The sequence below is a fragment of the Mustela putorius genome, unplaced genomic scaffold, assembly GCF_011764305.1.
Source record: "Mustela putorius furo isolate JIRA1106 unplaced genomic scaffold, ASM1176430v1.1 tig00000487_pilon_pilon_pilon, whole genome shotgun sequence".
Lineage (NCBI taxonomy): Eukaryota > Metazoa > Chordata > Mammalia > Carnivora > Mustelidae > Mustela > Mustela putorius.
In genome coordinates, this window is record NW_025421399.1 from 6354290 (window position 1) to 6374776 (window position 20487).

General features: G+C 38.6%; 1 protein-coding gene across 5 annotated transcripts in view; it reads left to right on the plus strand.

Moving 5' to 3' along the window:
* Positions 1-20487, plus strand: part of DDX42 (DEAD-box helicase 42) — a 62379-nt gene that overhangs the window by 35410 nt on the left and 6482 nt on the right. For 4 of the 5 annotated variants that reach the window (XR_006607010.1, XM_045080895.1, XM_045080896.1 and 1 more), the window contains exons 4-16: positions 4281-4342; positions 5705-5741; positions 6592-6741; positions 10610-10714; positions 12517-12636; positions 13502-13678; positions 14271-14399; positions 15026-15125; positions 15717-15764; positions 16279-16376; positions 17213-17489; positions 18615-18841; positions 20198-20308. Coding sequence is in view for 4 of the 5 variants with exons in the window: in XM_045080895.1 (XP_044936830.1) it covers positions 4281-4342; positions 5705-5741; positions 6592-6741; positions 10610-10714; positions 12517-12636; positions 13502-13678; positions 14271-14399; positions 15026-15125; positions 15717-15764; positions 16279-16376; positions 17213-17489; positions 18615-18841; positions 20198-20308 (1641 nt within the window). In the remaining variant the exon portion in view is untranslated. The remainder of the gene's footprint in view (positions 1-4280; positions 4343-5704; positions 5742-6591; positions 6742-10609; positions 10715-12516; positions 12637-13501; positions 13679-14270; positions 14400-15025; positions 15126-15716; positions 15765-16278; positions 16377-17212; positions 17490-18614; positions 18842-20197; positions 20309-20487) is intronic. The other variant, XM_045080897.1, reaches the window with a different exon arrangement.

The following is a 20487-nucleotide window of genomic DNA, read 5'->3' on the forward strand; positions in this document are numbered from 1 at the left end:
AGCATCCTGACCTCCCTGTAGAAATGAAACTTGTAACCACTTTGTTCTTAAAACTCTTCTCACTAGGCTTTTGTGATTTTGCATTTTGTCCTTTTTTTCCTATCTTTTTGACTTTTTTTTTAACCTTTTATTATGGAAAATTTCAGATACATACAAAAATAGAATAATAAAATGAACTCCCATGTATCCTTCACCCTGCTTTATCAGTTAACAACTTCTGGCCAATCTTGTATTATCTAATCCCTCTTCCCTCTTTTAAATTGTTTTAAAGTAAATCTGAGGCATGTCATGTCATCCATTAGGATCACTGTATCTCTGTAAGATAACACTTAAAAAACGTGACTACCATATCATTGTACCAATAAAAAATTCATTACATATTCATCTTACTATTATCTGTTACTTTTATGACCCCCTGCTAATTTCTCAAATACATTGATTCCTATAGTTCTGTATATTGATTTGCTATTTTCACTCTACATTCCCTGCTGACCTTGTCCACTTGAATTCTGTGTAACTAATTCATGTCTTTAGTCTCACAGTCTCTATTGTATCAGCTCTGCTTTTCTAAATCCTGACCATTTTTACATGGGTGGGGTCCCCCTGGCATCTTTTCTTCCTCAACTAGGTTTTTTGTCTTTTATATTCTTAATGCTTAGGAGATCAAACATGTTCATGACTTAACTTCATTTAATCCTCAGAATAACAGTGGGGAGTTGGCAGAAAAAAATATATGGGAATACAATTTAAAAAACAAACAGACAAAAAAAAAAAAACAACAAGAAAACTGAGCCCTATGATAATTCAAATTCCTTGCCTCAAAGCGCATTGGTAACTGTGTGGCAGAGCTGGGACCTGGGTATTTCTGGCTTAGTAGTCCTGAGAACCTAGCTCTTTCTAGTATGTCCTGGTACTTTTCCCCTTATATGGCAAGTTCTCTCAATTTTTATAGTCTCTTGCACCTCTTCCTTCCTTTCTGTTTCCACTAGAGTCAGCCTGCTTTACACTTTGATTAACTCTTGTCTGGGTGTAAATTTTCTCCCACCTTCAGTTCTTTGTTTTCCCATTTATGTGGTGTACAGAAACAGAGTAATTAGACTAAAGCATGTTGTTTGTCACGTTATTCCTTTTGCTCAAAAAACTGTCACTTCATTGTTTATGAAAAAGAGTCCTTCCAGATTCCTCAGGTACTTGTAAGCTAAAATCTTCAGCCACATCTCATCTCTAAGAAAGGAGGGAAAGAGGAAAACAATGTAGATGTTTTTCTTTGGCCTAGATATTGCCTTTTAAACATGTGAGCCCAAATTTTGAAGATTAGAAGATTTTATCTAAAAGTTCAGACTCTTGAAAAGTGGACACTCGGGCAAGACTAAGCCTGCATTCTTGCAAGACAAAAGCAGTTTTGTGCGCTAATGGCTAACTGCTTTAGATAGGTAGGGCTTGCTTTTTCTTGTTCACCTTAGGTCTGTCAGTTCCTTTTATCATCTTGAGATTGAAGCTGCCATTTACAACCATTTATCTTCACACTTGTGTTTAGTTTTCTTACGGTGGAGAAATATTTTTCTGGGCTTATTTGTCCGTGTGATACAGGAAAAGCTGCAGCATGCTTCTTTAGAATATTCCTGCTTACTAAAGTGCAAGCAAAGCACATCTGTATCAAAAGAAAATAACTTTTTTTATCCTGGTTTACTTCCTTCGTTGCCAGATTGGTACCCGTTACTGTTTCCCATCTTGGATTTAGACTAACTCAGATTACCTGCTTCTTAAAGAGTATGCACTTTATAGGTAGCAAAGCCAGAATTCAAGTACAAATCCCATATTCTTTCTGCTGTGTCATTCCATATCTAAGTTCTTGAAGCACTGTATTTTTGGGATAACACCAGAACTATTCAGAACTTTCATGTGCTTTGCAACGTACTAGTGATTTAGTTCAGTATGTTAAATGGTTCTCTCTGCAAGTAAAGGTGGTAGTGTTTCGTCCTGTTTGAGGTGTCTTATATGGACTTTTACCCCCTTTGGGATACAGACATTTCCCAGAAGGCTGTTTTTCATTTTATCTTGCAATCCCTAGTTTAAATCCCTGGTTTAAATTCAGATATAAGTTTTTGTAATGGAACTTGGTGTAACCCTTTTTGAGTGGGAGTATCCAAGAATAGCCCAGATTTTCCTGCTTCGCATTTCAAGTAGTTGAAACTGTAGGAGAGTAAATCTTTTTGATACAATATCCTTCTTCAGGGTGGTTTTTTATATAATATCCAAAGGGGTTTTGCTGATTTTTGGACAGAGAGATTGGATATTGTCTGATCTTGGAGAGAGTGTTGTTGCCACAATATTGTATTAATCCTTGATCTCAGGTATATTCTTTACTAGAAAATGTAAACTTCTCTAGTGTTTGAAGTCAAGATGAAGACTTATTTTTAACCAGTGTTTCAAAAAAGGATTTATGTAGGTTTAAAATATAGGTTCTATAAATGTTTGTGACCCATTCCTTATGTTACATTGCTTATACCATCTTCACTTTATTTGTAGTCTTGAGTATGCCATATATTCCTTAAAAAAGTAATTTTGTTTATATTTAATATTCTGTATTAAAATAAGTCCTCTTTATCAGGAACATTTAATTAGCTAGAACACCTGACCATGCCAGGTTACAGTTAGTGACATTTTTTTAAATCAAAGAAATCAGAAAAACTCATGTTGCTTTATAATAAGAAATGGTAGTGCAGGATGTGTTTTACCTTGGAAAAATTACTTAATTCTTCTGACCTTGAGTTTCACATGTATAAAACAAAGAGATCAGTGATTATTAATTTGTTGTGTATAACAATTACCTTTGGAAAATGGAAAATACATGTATTTAACTCCACCCCCAAGAATTCTTATTTGGTAGATTTAGAGAAGTGTTTTTCAACCTCAGACTGTCAACATATGGGGATAATTTGTTTTGGGGGCTGTCCTATGCATTGTAAGATGTTTAGCAGCATGTGTAGCCTTTACACACTAGATATTGGTAACAACCCCCTGGTCCCTCTCACCCCCCCGTCCTGAAGCAACCAGAAACATCTCCAGACATTGCCAGATGTTCACTGGGGACAAATTCACCCCGTGTTAAGAACAGTCTTTTCCAAAGTCAGATCCAAAAATTTGCCATTATTTTACTAGCCCCAATAATAGTTTGATACTAATGGTCTTAAGCTACACTTTGAGAAAGTGTAGTTTGGCTAGTTTGCCAGAATTTAAGGCCTTTTGTAGCCATAATTTTTTCAAGTGACTTGTTAAGCATTTTTTCCTAATTTTTCCACGTTTGGTAAATATTGTAGCTAAAAATCATGTAATCCACATATAGCCAAATTTTTAGAACATTTACATATTTCTCTTTGAAAAAATGTCAAAATACAATTTGATTACATCAAGATGTAACTGTCGAAATACATAGCTAAAAGTGTGATGGTACTTGTTCAAATCTAAAAATTCTTTATGAAGAAATTCCCCTTTGGAACCCTCCTACACTGTTGGTGGAAATGCAAGCTGGTGTGGCACTCTGGAAACAGTATGGAGGTTCCTCAGAAAGTTGAAAATAGAGCTCCTCTATGACCCAGCAATTGCACTACTGGGTATTTAGCCAAAGATATAAATGTAGTGAGCCGAAGGGGCACGTGCACCCCAATGTTTATAGCAGCAATGTCCATGATAGCCGAAGTATGGAAAGAGCCTAGGTGTCCATTCATCTGTCCATTGACAGATGAATGAATAAAGAAGATGTGGTGTGTGTGTGTGTGTATATATATATATACACATATATATATACACATACATACATACATACATACATACAAGGGAATATTATGCAGCCATAAAAAATGAAATCTTGCCATTTGCAATGACATGGATAAAACTAGAGGGTAAGCGAAGTAAGTCAGTCAGAGAAAAGACAGTTATACATGCTCACTGATAGGTGGAATTTGAGAAACGAGGCAGAGAATCATAGGGGAGGAGAGGAAAAAATGAAACGAGGAAACCAGAGAGGGGGACAAACCGTAAGAGAGACTCTTAGGAAACAAACTGAGGGTTACTGGAGTGGAGGGGTGGGGTGGCTGGGTGATGGACTTTGGAGAGGGTGCTATCGTGAGCACTGTGAATTGTGTAAGACGGGTGAATCACAGAACTGTACCACTGTAACAAATAATATATTATAAAAATTAAAATAATCTAACTTTAAAAAAATTCCCCTTCTCATGTGTTTAGTGGAAACAATTCCATATGGCCTTTTGTTTCATTAGGATCAGGCGGCTAGAGACATGAAGAGGCTTGAAGAAAAGGACAAGGAAAGAAAAAACGTAAAGTAAGTTGTTTTCTTCTCCCTCACAAAGGTTACATGAAAAATGCTAAAGTATTAACAAAGCTTATTCCCCCAAAGTTTGTAGAGAAAAATTAAAATACACGAATGTCTTGCTTTGAAATTACCCTGTATCTTATAGTAGAGATGACAAAAATCTTTGCATTTGCAGTAATTAAAAACATTGTTTTTAGTAGAATAATATTTAGTGTTTCATTGTAATTTTTTAGTAGATGCAAGAGTGAGTTACAGTGGGAGTTGAAAGAGTACTAAAGTTTGGGCTTACTGTTCTGAGTTTGTCCCATAATTAATACAAAGTCAGTTAATGCCTGCAGAATTAATTATGAGTAATGTGATTATATCATAAAAAGTATGTTATCAATAAATAATGCAGACTGGTTTATTTACGGAGTGATATGCTTTAGCAACAAATCAGAACTTGAAATATCTTATTTTCTGGGAAAGCGAATTCTTCTCTTTCCCCTTGCTGAATACACTCCTCTTAAGGCTTTTGCTTACCAGGCACAGGTGGGCATGGTCAGACTTACCCTCTGCTTGTCAGTCAGTGCCTCAGGCCCTCGCCAGGTTTCCTGCGCCACATGGAGGTTCAGCCCTCGCTTTGGTGCTTACTGTGTGTTACATCCTCTTCCAGCTGCCCTACGCTGGTGACGTTGCTTGCCTTGAGAACAGCAAGTGCTCTAGGTTAGGTGGAAAGTCTGTTAGAAACAGATGGTTGTGGGAACTACACAGCCATACTCTCTGTAGCAGCTGAGAGATGCTGCAAGTGGTGACACCCCCCTCCTCCGTGAGAACCTCTTGGGAGTTTTAGTATCAAACTTAAAAAAGAATTGAGGTAGTTCTTCTCTGTCTGCAAGGATTTTGGCTGAATCCGGTTCCTCCAGAGCTAGAACCTCTGGGGGACAGTAAGAAAATTGTGTCATTCTTTTTAGTGTATACCAAATAGAGGGGTTTTGGCTTTTTTTTTTTTTTTTTTTTTTTTTTTAAACAAAATGCAGTTTCTTTTAAAAATGCCTTTCACAACTGCGCTGTGTTTGTCTTACGGGGTTTTCAAGGCTAGGATCTTTGGGTATCTATCTTCAAAGGTTTTTATTCCTTATATCCTCATTAGTAATTGATGTTTCTAGGGTACCATATCATCCCATTCAGAAGAGTGCAAAGTGCAGCTTTCAGGGTGAAGGCACACATACATGCTGAATGGATCGTGTACAGTGTGCTTATTGCTGCTTTGTTATTGTTAGTGTTGAGAGTTCCTGTGCTGTATGGAATTCAACACTAACTTGCTATAAGTATGGAGCTGGGTATGTGGAACATTTGCAGGGAAGTTTGTTTCTCCGCTTGTTTTTCCAGGGGTATTCGAGATGACATTGAAGAGGAAGATGACCAAGTGAGTTCCTATGCAGTATTTCTATCTTTTATTTTCACCCCACAAAGTCTGTACTGGGGACAAGCTAGAGGTTGCCTTCACTGAAATGGCCATTCCTGACAGTGAGCAGGGAATGTCACGTGACTTGCTCCTTTTCTGCCTGTATGAGCAATTGGTAATAGAAAAATTCACATAGCTTTCCCCCATGTTGAAGATGGAACTGTTCATCAGCCATGACATCAAAAGCAAATATGAGCTTTATTCAGCTTGATTTTTTTTTTTTTCCAAAATTAAATGTTTATGCTTTTAAGTCAAGAAGTAGTGTGGGATCTTCTGATGGCCTCTAGCAACATCTAACCTTTACCTCTTTCTAAGGGTTCTGATTGTGATTCTTATATTTCAAGATGGAACATTAGTTTAATGACTGTCCTTCAGTATTTTTCTTCCCCATTGTTCAGTTGTGGGATGGTGAGAAGGGAACCAGAGTGAGCAGTAGCCCTTTCCAGGTTTGTGAACCTTCTAATCAGTGTCAACTTCCAAACTTGGATTGGTCCGTCCATAGCATGTGTTCCACAGCTCTGGGCAGGGTAGGTAGACACCCCACCCCAGGAAGGCTGCGGGATAGACAGCTTTGTAAGTCTTGTTAAACAAGTTAAATCATTGTGTAGTACTAACTGTCTCATTCATTTCTTTTGATTGTCCCTCTGAATACTGCTGTTGTTAAAGGAATCATTGCTAGTATAAGTCTTGCCTTACTTGGTAGGTATTTAAACTGTGTGCAGTCATCTGGTACACTGTGTGCACTAATTACAGGAGCAGAGATGTTCTTAGTTGTATTTGGGTGTGATTATGTTCTTGTGCTTTCCTGCAGGAAGCTTACTTTCGGTACATGGCAGAGAACCCAACTGCTGGTGTGGTTCAGGAGGAGGAAGAAGATAATCTGGAATATGACAGTGATGGAAATCCCATTGCACCTTCCAAAAAAATCATTGATCCTCTTCCTCCCATTGATCATTCGGAGGTATGGGGTTTCTGGCTAAATTTGATTCTTATTTCAAAAGCCGATAGTTCCCTTCAGCTTTAATATCTAGATTTTCTCAATATCTCAGTAACCCTGATTCATACTCCTTATGTCATGAAAATATTTGTTCTTTGGGATCTTCCCATCTCTGCTAAGCGGTCGAGTCAGGAAGTGAAGCTTTATAGCTTATGTTGTTCAAGGCACAGCTGAATCGCTTGCTCCTGTTCGATTTTAGGCTAAGCTTTTTTTTCAAGCAACTGCACTTGTTTTCCAGACCATCATTTACCTTTCAGAATGGGCCCTTGGACCTGCATTTGTCTTTTAATTGCTGTAAATCTTTATTGTTTCTCTCAGATCTGGGGCAGATGAGCAGCTGTTCCTTCAAAGTGGAGCCAGGAATTATAGTTTCCTTAAGTCAGGAAAAAGAGAATGAGAATGAGAATATCCATATACCCACTTTAAAAAAAAAAGTGTTTGATTCAGATTAAATATCAGACGAGGTCTTGCATGCCTTAATCTAGATCTAGAATGGTGGTTCTCAAAGTGTGGTCCAAGGACTCTTACAAGGATCTTTTCAGGGAGTCTGAAAAGATTATTATTATTATTAATTATTATATTATTATATAATGTATAAAATATAATATATAATTATATAATGATAATAATAATTATTATTATTTTCATAATAATGCCAGCATAATTTGCCTCTTCCAACACATCAGTATCTGCATTGATAGTTAAAAGCACAGGTAGGTCGCATTCCTGAAACCTTAGCACGAATGAATCAAGGCAGTGTTATCAGCTTGTCTAGTAGTGGTTATACTCTTCCCTGTCACACCCTCACAGTTTAAAAAAAAAAAAAAGGCCAGCTTCACTAAAGAAAATCCTGGATAAAACAGTAAAAATTATGATTTATTAAATCTTTTTTTTTTTTTTTTTTTAAGATTTTACTTATTTGACAGACAGAGACCACAAGTAGGCAAAGAGGCAGGCAGAGAGAGAGGGAGGCAGGGCTCAGTCAGATGCAGGGCTCCATCCCAGAACCCTGGGATCATGACCTGAGCCGAAGGCAGAGGCTTTAACCCACTGAGCCACCCAGGCACCCCTGATTTATTAAATCTTGACCCTTGTGTTCTTTTTCTTCTGTGTGACAAAACGAGAAGTACAAATAAAGCATCTCTGTTGTATGCCAGAATAGGATAGTTGTCTCTAGGGTAGGCATTTAGGTATTTGAGTTGTAAGCTGACCTAGCTGCTTTTTTTTCATGGAATACCATTTTCTTTTGAGAAAATGAATGACTTCTCAAGGGAAACAGTTGAAAATGTTTATTATTGCCAGTGATAGGAATTCAAGCTTTCAAGCGAAAATAAGAATTTGGGAAGCTTCTGTTCTTCACAAACTTCTATTCACGGAGTTTAACAGCTTTCCAGTACTTAAAGACTGTTGTAATGAAGTTGATAGTGATAAACAAGTATGATTTTTTTTATTGTATTGTGAAATGTTTTACCATGTGGATGATCCGCATACTACCTCAGTGAACCAGTATTTTCAAATATACAATGCATGATTTTACGAGATTGTGCATGAATAAAGGCTTCATTCAAAATGTGTGATAGATCCATGGATTATAATATAATAATGTGAGAATGTAATTTATGTGGTGTCAGATTATACAATGAAAATATATTTTAAGAAGTGACCACTTGTCCAGGCTCAGTGTACTATCAAAGAAGTAAAAATCCACCAGAATTTGAAAAGACAACTGAAAATAAATATTCTCTTCCCTTTGTAATTACATATCTTTGTGAGGCCAGATTTTCTTCTTAGGCTTCAATCAAAACAGTATATTGCAACAATTTGAATATAGTAGGGACCAATTTCTTTTAAGTCAGACATAAAAGAGATATATAAAAATGTAAAACAAGGTTATAACTTTTTTTTTTTCCTCAAAGATTTTATTTGACAGACAGAGATCACAAGTAGGCAGAGAAGCAAGCAGAGAGAGAGGAGGAAGCAGGCTCCCTGCTGAGCAGAGAGCCCAACTTGGGGCTCTATTTCAGGACCTTGGGATTATCACCTGAGCCGAAGGCAGAGGCTTTAACCCACTAAGCCACCCAGGCACCCCTATAACTTTTTTTTAAAGTAAAGCTTTTATGTTCTAGTATAGTGGTGTGTTACTGTTTTTAAATGAATAAATCTTAAAGAAATTTCCCAATTTTAATTTTAATATGGTAACTGTCAGCAGATAAAACCCACACAAGCAAAAGCTCATTGTGTTTTTGATAAGTGTAAAGGGCATCTGAGACTACATTTGGAGAACTACTGGTCTAGACTAGAGTATGGGTTATACTCAGATTTTTAAATGTTTCCTTTTGCACAGATGCTACCAAATAATGCCTTGGTATTTACATGTGGCAAATGAAACTAAAAATGTGACACTAATGTGGGAGGAAGCATCCACGATAAGATAAAGGATGAAAAACTAATAAGAAAAACACACAAATACTTGAAACAATCATCTAATAAGATGTTTGAGATACTTGACAAAGCTGTCAAACCTCGTCGTCATGCTGGGGTAGCGCACAGTTGTCCTCATATAGTGCGGGCAGCCTGCCAGGAGAGACTGGAAGTAAGGAAAGGATAGCCTTTCTGCTTCTTTGTAGCTTTTTTCACGTTCGTTTCTTGTATTTATTCATATATTTGTTATTTTATTCATTTCATACATATATATAACAAAAAATAACACATTTGTATGTACAGTTTGTGAACGAAGACAATTCTGTCCTCAGGGAGCTTCCATTCTGAGAAAGGAGAACTGAGGAAAATCCTGTTGTCGCTTAGTGCAGCCTGGTGGGGAGTATAAAAGGTTCTGCCTATTTGTGGTGCTAAAGGAGAACTTTTTTAAAACTATCTTACTTTTTTGTTGATAATACCATAGAAAGGTAATTTTAGGCTATATCTAGAATTAATGTAATTATTTTATTGTAGACCACCTAGGTGGTTAAAGAGAATCATTTAACCAAATTAGTAAGTGGTGATATGTTTATTTTTTTAGTCTCAGTACAGTAAGTTGTAAAAAGAGTAGCAGGAATGACTTCTTTCCTCTTTGGAATTGGGAATGCTTAGCCACACATTTTTTAAAAGTTATGTAAAGAGTTTCATGTTTTTAAAAAGAATAGAACCCCTCTAAAGGCAAAGGTCTCATAGGAAATATTAGAAATGTTTTTAAATGTTAGAGATAGGTGAACAGCTTATTCCAAAGCATATTTAAATGTATAAAGTGGAATGTCTTTAAAACACTTGCCCTCTAAAATAAAACTAAGACAAAATCAGAAAGGGAGACAAACCTTGAGAGACTCTAAACCGTAGGAAACAAACTGAGGGTTGCTGGGCAGGGCGGGGGTGGGGTAACTGGATGATGGACATTAAGGAAGGCCTGTGATATAATGGGCACTGGGTGTTATATAAGAATGATGAATCACTGAACTCCGCCTCTGAAACTAATAATACACTCACTATATGTTCATTAATTGAATTTAGATTTAAAAAAAATAAAAATAAATACTTGTCTTTTGAGGCCTTTGGCTATATAGAGATTCCTTAGTCTGCATCAAGGTGGTTCACATCTGCAGTGTCCTCTAGGAGTCTCTTTAGGAAATAGGCTGTTGTTTATGTTGAAAGTGGAAATTGGTAAAGATACTGGCTGTACATTTGGGATGTGTGTCATGAATAAGTGAATTCCTTTGTCCTCTCTTGCTGGTTAAGGCTTTACTTACATAATATGTGTAAAAGGTTATTTTGCATTAAAATCAAACTTACAGGATTGACTCTTGAATTCTAGACTAACTTTGAATAATTGGACCTGCAGATTGACTATCCACCATTTGAAAAAAATTTTTACAACGAGCATGAAGAGATAACCAACCTCACCCCTCAGCAGCTAATAGATCTCCGTCATAAGCTCAATCTTCGAGTAAGTCGATCATTAAGCCAAATACTCTTTTTTTTTTTCTTTTAAGATTTTATCTATTTATTTAAGAAAGGGAGCACAACAGGGGGAGCTGCAGAGGATGAGGGAGAAGCAGACTCCCCAACAAGCAGGGAGCCTGATGCAGGGCTCAATCCGGAGACCTTGGGATCATGACCTGAGCCGAAGGCAGATGCTTAACCAACTGAGCCACTAGGCTCTCCTAAGCCATATATTCTTAAATTAGTATTAGTTAGTCCAGGGTTAGTAGTATCACTTATCCAAACTAAAATACCCTTCTTTTCTAATGGTCCTTGGACTGTCTTTGATAGAGTAATAACTATATCCTTTTAGGCTCCTGTGTCTTGATTTTTATTGTTTTAGTCTTCCAGCTCTTTTAGGATAGGATTGTTTTTTCTTTAATGCAACACATGTGAATGCCATATATATGTTCAATTTTATATCTTGTGTTGGAATAAGAAGTCATTGTGACCTTAAAATTAGTTAGGAGGTGTTTCTGCAGTGAGTACTGTGTGCTAGGAACTGCCTTAGGCAGGCTGGAAATAAAAGGGGTAAGAGTCCCCATCAGGAAGGAGAGACGGGATTAATAGATATAAACAATATGTGAAGTCTTAGAATATTTTAAAATTAAGACATCTCAAGTTATATGTAGCACATTTTTTAAAAAAATTAGAAGAAATTAACATCTTCTTAAAGTATGCACTGATTTCAGAATAATAGGGGTTTTTTGTTGTTTTTTTTTTTAAAGATTATATTTATTTATTTGATAGAGACAGGGTGAGAGAGGTAACATAAACGGGGAGAATGAGAGGGAGAAGCAGGCTTCCCACTGAACAGGGAGCCCAGTGCGGGGCTTGATCCCAGGACCCCAGATCATGACCGGAGCCTATGGCAGACGCTTAACGCCTGAGCCACCCAGGCGCCCCAGAATAATAGTTTGTAATTGCCAAAAATTTTTGGGTTGCACATTGACCACATTGTTTTGGGTACTGCTAGATGTTAGTTAAGTGAAACACACAGATAATACAGTAATATCTTCTCTAGGGTGGACAGCTTTCTGGCCTCTGTCTGCCTTGCTAATTTCTGTGTGATGTTTGAACCTGTTTTCCGGGAGAGGATGTGTGCATATCCATGCATTGCCTATTTTCCACGGGTAACCTACACCCCCCCCCACCCCCCCAACCATAACCTTTTAAGTGAAATCCTGATTAAACATTATCAGTATTAGAAGCATTGCAGAATTACTACTGTTGGAGTCAACATGGAGGTTAGAAACCCCATTCTTCACCTGGGTATAGTTTGAACAATGTTTGACAGTAGCTGGACCATCATTAAGTGGGACACTAGCTCCAGTGGGTATAGACATGTCTTGTTTGGAGTTATTTGCACTTTCATTTTATTTCAAGAGTATATTTTATATTTTTCTACCATCTGGTTAATAGTTATGCAAAATGACAAGAAAAAGTATTCATGACTTTTTCCAATTCATTGAGCAATATTTTTATTTCTTACAAGAAAATTCTAATTTAAGAGATTTCTAGGCACTTAATCATTTTAATGATGTGACAGTTATCTCAGGAATATTTATAATGGAGTTTTTTATGTAAGGCTTTAGATCTATTATTACTTGGGTTATACCTTTTCAAGCAGTATGCACTTTTGACCAGACTTCTGTTTTCCCTTGTATATACTGAAGTGCAGTACAAGGTGCAGGTGAACACTGTTGAACTTCCAATGCTGCTCATTTTGAAGTATGAGTCACTCCTGGGAGTTGTCTTTGTTTGTAGGTCTCTGGTGCTGCGCCTCCTAGACCGGGAAGTAGTTTTGCTCATTTTGGGTTTGATGAACAACTTATGCACCAGATTCGGAAATCTGAGTACACACAGCCCACTCCAATACAGTGCCAGGTAAGTAAAGCATAATGAAAGAACAACAAAGCAGGATGATACTCAGTGACTGTGCTGATTTTACAAACAAGTCAGAGCAGTAAAACAGCATGTAGTCCAAAATTATATTGGCATAGATAGAAGGTATCTAAATATTTCATCTGTGGCTTAGTCTCCAAATTTTGCTTGGAAAAAACATACATGAAATCCAAGAGTATTTTTGAAACATTTAAAAATTAAAGGGTAAAAAACAAAATTAACAAAAGTATATTACTGACCATTCTAAGATGTTGCTAAAGGGGCTGGGAAATATTCTTTTGTATCTGCTACATATCTTGAAAATATGACCTGAAGAAAGCAGTTTTTTAGGTAAACATAATTAAAAAGATTTGGGTATAGACAAGCACTGCCAGTGACTAAGATTCTTTTGGCCATGACCTGAAAATTCTCTTTTGTAACTGGAAGTAATAACTTTTGTTTTCCATTTATATATGGGATTTATTCATTCCTACACAGAATATGAGAATTTTCTGTATGTGGATGAGTAAGCTAGTCTGTACCTTCTCAAGTGGAAATTTTTCTGATTTTAGCCACCCACTTAACATTATAAATTGCAGCTTTTTATTTCTGTATCTCAAGCAAAATGGTCGTTCATATTTTGTAAACCGTGGCTGACCCACTTGTAGAGAATGATAATATTATTTGCTATAAATCAAGCAGTTTATGGAAATGCCAGGTATTCCTTATTATTTTATAGCCACTGTGCATGACCTATCAGGATATTTTTGTTTCATTGGAGATGAATGTCATTAGTTTCCCTAGGATTTCCTTCAGTGTGTCTTTCAAAGTGAAAGTTTAGAGTGGATATACTTTATTTTTTCTCTAGGGTGTGCCTGTGGCATTAAGTGGTAGAGACATGATTGGTATTGCCAAAACAGGCAGTGGGAAAACTGCAGCTTTTATCTGGCCCATGTTGATTCATATAATGGACCAGAAGGAATTGGAACCAGGAGATGGACCAATCGCAGTGATCGTGTGTCCTACTAGGGAGCTCTGCCAGCAGGTGCGTGCTTTGTGTAGAATGCCCCCTTCTGTGTGTGAACTAGGAAGGGATTAGTCAGTCAAGAGGGTAGAATTAACTGGGAAGCTTCTTCAAAATGTGATGAAATGTGCATAAAATTGATCATTTTAATCATTTTTTAGGTATACAGTTCCATAGTATGGAGAACATTCACATTGTTGTGCTACCAGGAAACTTTTGAAAAATACTGTGTTCCTGTGTATTTTCCATATGACCAAACACTTATTTTTCCCTAAAAATGTTGAAAGAGAAAACATAATCGGGAATTGCTTGTATTTTAAGATCCCAGGGTTTTCCTCCTGGGTTAATTCATTTTGCTTGGGTAGAAAGGCAATGACAAAGTCAGGAAGAAAAGTTTAAAAGAAAAAAAGAATAATCAAGACAGGGTTGCAGATAGCCTCTTGGTGCTCTGTTCATTTACTTTATGAATAAAAATGTGATTTTAAAGCATTTTCTAGCTTTTGATTTTCTATGACATCACATTCTCTGGGTTTTTTGTTTTTTTTTAGAACTCCCTTTTGGGTATTGGTCAGGGTCCTGGTTTGTTCATATCATTGTGTCAACAACTTTGCAGATCCATGCAGAATGTAAGCGGTTTGGGAAAGCGTATAATCTTCGATCGGTTGCCGTATATGGAGGAGGAAGCATGTGGGAGCAGGCCAAGGCCCTTCAGGAGGGGGCAGAGATTGTTGTGTGTACCCCAGTAAGTATGTCTTGGGTTCAAGTGGCTTCTCAGCCATTCTTGGTATGGAAAGGTGTTGGTTATTGGATGGAATGGCCCCTAAATGTGGTAAAGAAGGGTCGAGAATACTCTGATAATCACAACTTGTGGCTTTGGTTTTATTTTGATTGGGTGCCTAGATTAGCAGTCTATTAAGAGCGTCTGACATATATGTTAGTAGCTACAGATTTCCCCTCTATTTAGCTTTTTTTACTGCTTTCCTAGAAAGTAGATCTGTGGTTACTTGAGACCATCAGGAATCAAAAAGAAGATGATCTTTGGACTGTACAATTTGGAGTTTAGTCTAAAAGAGTATAGTCTAAAAGTTCCTAAAAGAGTATAGTCTAAATAAAAAGCTATCAAAAAGGTCCTAAATTAGGTTGTTTTAGAAAGCCCCATGAAATAGTTCTGGCCGTGTTCCCACAACGGCGTTTTCTTAATTTTCTGTTCTTTTAAGCTCTGTAGCGCATTAAGTCCCAAGTCTGTTCGACCCAGTGTCTGTTACATTCAACAGCTGGAGTATTAGTACTTTTGCCAGGAGTACAATTCTAGAAAGTTCTTATAAATGCCTTTAATTATACTTCCTATTCATTTTCTGGATCTCATAGGGACGACTAATTGATCATGTGAAGAAGAAAGCTACCAATCTTCAAAGAGTCTCTTACCTTGTGTTTGATGAAGCAGATCGCATGTTTGACATGGGATTTGGTATGCCTTTGATACCAGTTTCTTCTGTCTGCATCTTCATGATATTTTGTTTTTTCTGGTCTTTCTAGACTTAGCATTTTCTTTCTGTATGAGAGATGCTAAAAATACTCCTGTGTAGGATTAAACCATAGAGAAAGAGCTAAACCATTAACTATTTTTAAGTATTCTCTCACAAAGTATGTTAGGCTTGATGGGGTTACAGACATTTTGAAAGTGCCTTTGTGTATAGGGAAAATATTTTCTCTATTTTTATTCATATGACTTTGATTGTGGAGGTCAGGGTCTATGTTCTTAGGTAGAAGATGTCATATCATTTTAGGCTCCTTGCTTTCCTGTCCTCCCAACTTAACCAGCTTTGTGGAAATTCTGAATAACCCATCTTTATTGATGGAAACTACGGGGCCCAGCTTGGCTGGGTGGAGGGGAAGGGATTTCTGGGTTTCGTACTGAATGATGGGCCTCGGAGTTTCACATTTTCTTTAGTAGTTATAACTCCTCATATGAATATTTTTATTAAAATGACTTTTTCCTAGACATCCCAAACCATCATGTGGAGTTATAATGTTAATTTTACTGTTTTACTTTTTCCAGAGTACCAGGTGCGATCCATAGCAAGTCATGTCCGTCCTGACAGACAGAGTATGTATGAAGCCGTTTTATTGTCACATTTGTATTCAGAATAAACACCTATGTATTTTATAAACACTCACAGTATGGCAGCAAAAACGATCATGTGGGTACTGGTGAGAACCATAGAGGAGGAGATAAAAAGTTGGAGTGGCACAGAACCCTCGAGATCATCAGATACAACTCACTCGCTTTTGTAGATGATAATCCAAGCCTGAGAATTAAATGACCTGTCCCAAGTTACGTGGGTTTATCAGCACGTAGAGTTAAAGCACAGCGCAGGGCTGCCAACTGGAAGTCCGAGCCTTTTCGAACCATGTTGACAGTCCCTGTCTTAACTACGAATGTATAAAAATGGAAAAAGGAAAATGGTTTTTTCCTTAGTGAATCGATTTTGAAACAATTTTAAAAGTTCAGGTGGGTTTATTTTATTAAACTAAATTAATTCTGAGTATCAGTAGGAGGCTTGGTGGGTTTTCAAAACCGAAGTCACTGTTTCTTTAACAGAATTTGCTTCACCTTTTAGCTCTTTTATTCAGTGCAACTTTTCGGAAAAAGATTGAAAAACTGGCCAGAGACATCCTGATCGACCCTATTCGTGTGGTGCAGGGAGACATTGGAGAGGTAACCCTAATAAGCAAGGCTAGATTATTATAGGTTATTTCTCATATTTGGGAGACATGGAATTACTTTTCCACTATTGTGAGGAAAAACACACCACTATGTGCTTATGTATTTATAGATGAGGCAGTGTAATTCAGATTTGTTTTAACAAACAAGGTTAGGAGCATAGATGAGACAGCCAGATTTTAAAAATACGGATAATTGTTGGAAGTCGGGTGATGGGTACATAGGAGATGATTATGTTCACTTCATTATTTGGAATGTTGAAAATTTTACATAATAAAAATTAAAAGCTTTTAGCGGGGAGAGAAAGTGGGCTTTGCCTGGAAGACGGGCTAGAACAGACATTTAAAGTGATTATAGGAGGAGCGGGATGACTTGAAAGACCTCATGAAAATGAGTTCGTGGGATTTACCTTTCCGTATGCCCTGTGTGGAAAATCTGGCTACCTTGAGAGTTCCTAAAGTTGCTTTGCCGTGTTTGTTATTGAAGTTCTGTGCAGTTAGCTGGTGTTACGACATTATCTGCTTTTCATTTTTGAGTGCTTTCTGTGTGTATATGAATTGTATTAGGAGCAGTGAGTGGGCAGGAGAGAAAGGGAGTTTAATTTATTAGGATAGATAATCTGAATTTCTTGTAACACTGTATTGCAAAGTATTGGGGCTCATGAATAGTTGGGTAGAGCACAGTGACTTGAGAAGGGATGAAGGTTTCGAGCTGCACTTGAGTTGCTGAAAGAAAGCCCGAGGAGAAGAGGGGTGGTAGAAAGTGATGTCTGGTCCTTGTCTGGGTGCCTCTTGGCACAAATGTCACAGTCCTCTTTTCTTCCTTTTCAGGCAAATGAAGATGTGACACAGATTGTGGAAATTCTCCATTCTGGGCCTAGTAAATGGAACTGGCTTACCCGGCGTCTGGTAGAATTTACCTCTTCAGGAAGTGTTCTCCTGTTTGTTACTAAAAAAGCCAATGCTGAGGAGCTAGCCAATAACCTTAAGCAGGAGGGTCATAATCTTGGGCTGCTTCATGGGGACATGGATCAGAGTGAAAGAAACAAGGTCATTTCAGACTTTAAGAAAAAGGACATCCCAGTCCTGGTGGCCACAGATGTTGCAGGTAGAGTAAAACTTTCCCCAGTGACCTCATGGCCCTGTGCTGTAAGGGTGCTCTGTCTTGCCGCGTAGGATCTAGGACATGGGGTGCTCAGTCCATTTAGCGCCTGCCTTTGGTTCAGGTCATGATCCCAAGGTTCTCGGACCGAGTCCTGCTTTGGGCTCCTTGCTCAGTGGGGAGGCTGCTTCTCCCTCTGCTTGTACTCCCTCTCTCTCACAAGTAAATAAAATCTTAAAAAAACAACAGCTAGAGCACTGAGCAGGCTGGCAGAGGTGCTCTGCTGGCCTGGCTGGCCACCCCACAAGCAGCTCAGACCGTAGTGACCAGACCTGGAGCTCTGGGTACCACGTTCACTTCATGTTTCTATTTGAAGAAAGAATCCCTGCAGTTAGAAGATACTCAGGGGAAAAATTTGTGGAGCCGGTTAGATCATAGACCATACCTTTGTAGTGTTTCTTAACATTGACTGGGCATGCTTCACTCAAGACTGAAAAGTTCTTTGAAGTTGAATTTTGGCTTTATTCTCAGTTTGGGGGTTTGTTTTTTTGGTTTTTCTTTGTTTTTGTTTTTTATTTTATTTATTTGACAGAGATCACAAGTAGGCAGAGAGGCAGGCAGAGAGAGTGGGGGGGTAGGCAGGCTCCCTGCCAAGCAGAGAGCCTGATGTGGGGCTCAATCCCAGGACCTTGGGATCATGACCTGAGCCGAAGGCAGAAGCTTTAACCCTCTGAGCCACCCAGGCACCCCGACTTTATTCTCAGTTTTAGTAGTTGCCCTTAAAAAACTGGTATATTCTCTCCAAAAAGGAGATAATTTCTCAGCTTCAAGCCAATTTGATGCTGGCTTTCATCATTTTACATATTCCTGGTGCAAGAGTGAGGCCATGGCGGGTTACTGATAGAAGGCCTGTGTCCATCAGCTAGACAGCCTGGCGTCAGAGAGTCAACGATGTTGACATTTGCTCTAGAAGGGCAGCTTAAATGCTTGGATCTTACCAGCTCACCACACCATGCACTTTGCCTAAATAAAAGGAATGTGGGTTCTTAAAGGACCAGCATTTTTGGTTATTTTGATTATTTTGTGACTCCTGCTAAAGGATAAAAGAATTTGGGTGTTTTTTTTTTTCAGCCCGTGGTCTGGACATTCCTTCAATTAAGACTGTCATTAACTATGACGTGGCACGAGACATTGATACTCATACTCACAGGATTGGCCGCACAGGACGAGCAGGTGAGAAAGGTGTGGCCTATACCTTACTGACTCCCAAGGACAGTAATTTTGCTGGTGACCTCGTCCGGAACTTAGAAGGAGCCAATCAGCATGTTTCCAAGGAACTCCTCGATCTGGCGATGCAGGTGAGTGGCAGGGTATACTAAAGATGGTTCCAGGTTCTAAAACTAGTAAAAAAAAAAAAAACAAAAACACACACACACACACACGTCTGAGGAGCTAACATAGACACAAGACAGAAAAGTTGCAGAGGTGTAGGGGAGTCCTTAGGGGGTACAGATCTGTATTGTAGGACATTAAAATTCATCTGGTCTTTTTTCAGCAACATTGATTTGAAAAAAGCGTTTTCCTTTCTGTGTGCTAAAATCTGTCTCTCTGAAATTTCTGCCTGCTTGCCCCATAGCACACTTGTAAGTTTAATCTCAAAGGTGGGTGTTTCCCCCTTACTGTCCTTACTCCCAGTCTGAAGTAAGTCCTGAGTTATCTTAACATGTGTAGTCCCCAAATTACAAATGGGTTCAGTATACACATTTTGATAGTGGAGACTTAACGTCTTTTTTAGAGTCATAAGTCAGCGCACAGAACAGTCAACCCATCCTGCACTTGCAGTGTGGTGTGCTGCCCCTGCTCTGGCTTCTGGGATTGGAGGAACCTGCATTGCAGGAAGGAGTAAAATGATGTTTCCTTCCATTTCCTAGGTACAGAAAGCCTGTCATAAACTACATTTTCGAACAGGATATATCCGGTCTTTGGCTTTTTCCTACGTCTCTTTTTTTTGTGCCTTAGGCTTCCTGTGCTCTCAGACTGTGTGATCAGCTTCCCTGGTCAGTGCCTTTCTGAAGCCAGCCCTACCTCTTAAGTATTTCTCTTAGATTGTAATGTGTGATTGTTAGATAAAGGGCTATGTCTTCCATTGATGTTTGCATTCTGAAAAGAACATAAATCTGATTCATAATGTGCTGGCAGCAATCAGGTTCAAGGAACACTTCAGGCTTTGAGTACATAAAACTTTTCGGTTTTGTGGCTAATTGCCCTGGACATCTGCCCTAGAGCCAGTTCTGGTGAACCTCACTTCACATGGTCTTTTTCTTTGACTTCTGAACCCTCTTATAAGCTCCAAACTTGTATGTTCAGTAGTACATCTAGATTAATAAATGGAAAGTCAGTTCCTTTTCCCCTAGGAAGTTAGAAGTAGCCCGAGTAAGTGCTCTACGTTGGAGGCTGACCACCTCATACCCTCCCTGAAGGCCCTGAGAAACAGCAGTATCAGAAGCCTCAGATAAGGGGCTTGGCCCCTGACGAATTTGATAGACTGCACTCCCCAAAGAAGCTCATCTGTGGTTCCTGCAAGCAGTTGCCATAAATACATTGGCTAAAGATGAACTACTGTGTTCTTCCTTCCCACGTCGTTTCTGATGATGTCCTCCTTCCCTGGCCGCCACTTCCTCCTGTGACCTAACTTTGAATTGTGTTCAATGCAGAATGCCTGGTTTCGGAAGTCCCGCTTTAAAGGAGGAAAAGGCAAAAAGCTGAACATTGGTGGAGGCGGCCTCGGCTACAGGGAGCGGCCTGGCCTAGGCTCAGAGAACACGGTGAGTCCAGACTGCCAGACTGTAGATGTGCCCTTGGCGCCGCTCCAAGTCCTGGAGGGTGTTACGACGGTCCTCCTCTACCTCAGGGAGTTCAGAACCTGGCCTAGAGAGGAATGTTGGCACTTTCTCTTAAAGAAGCATCTGTGTGTACTTGGTGACTAGATATGCTCAGGAAATCA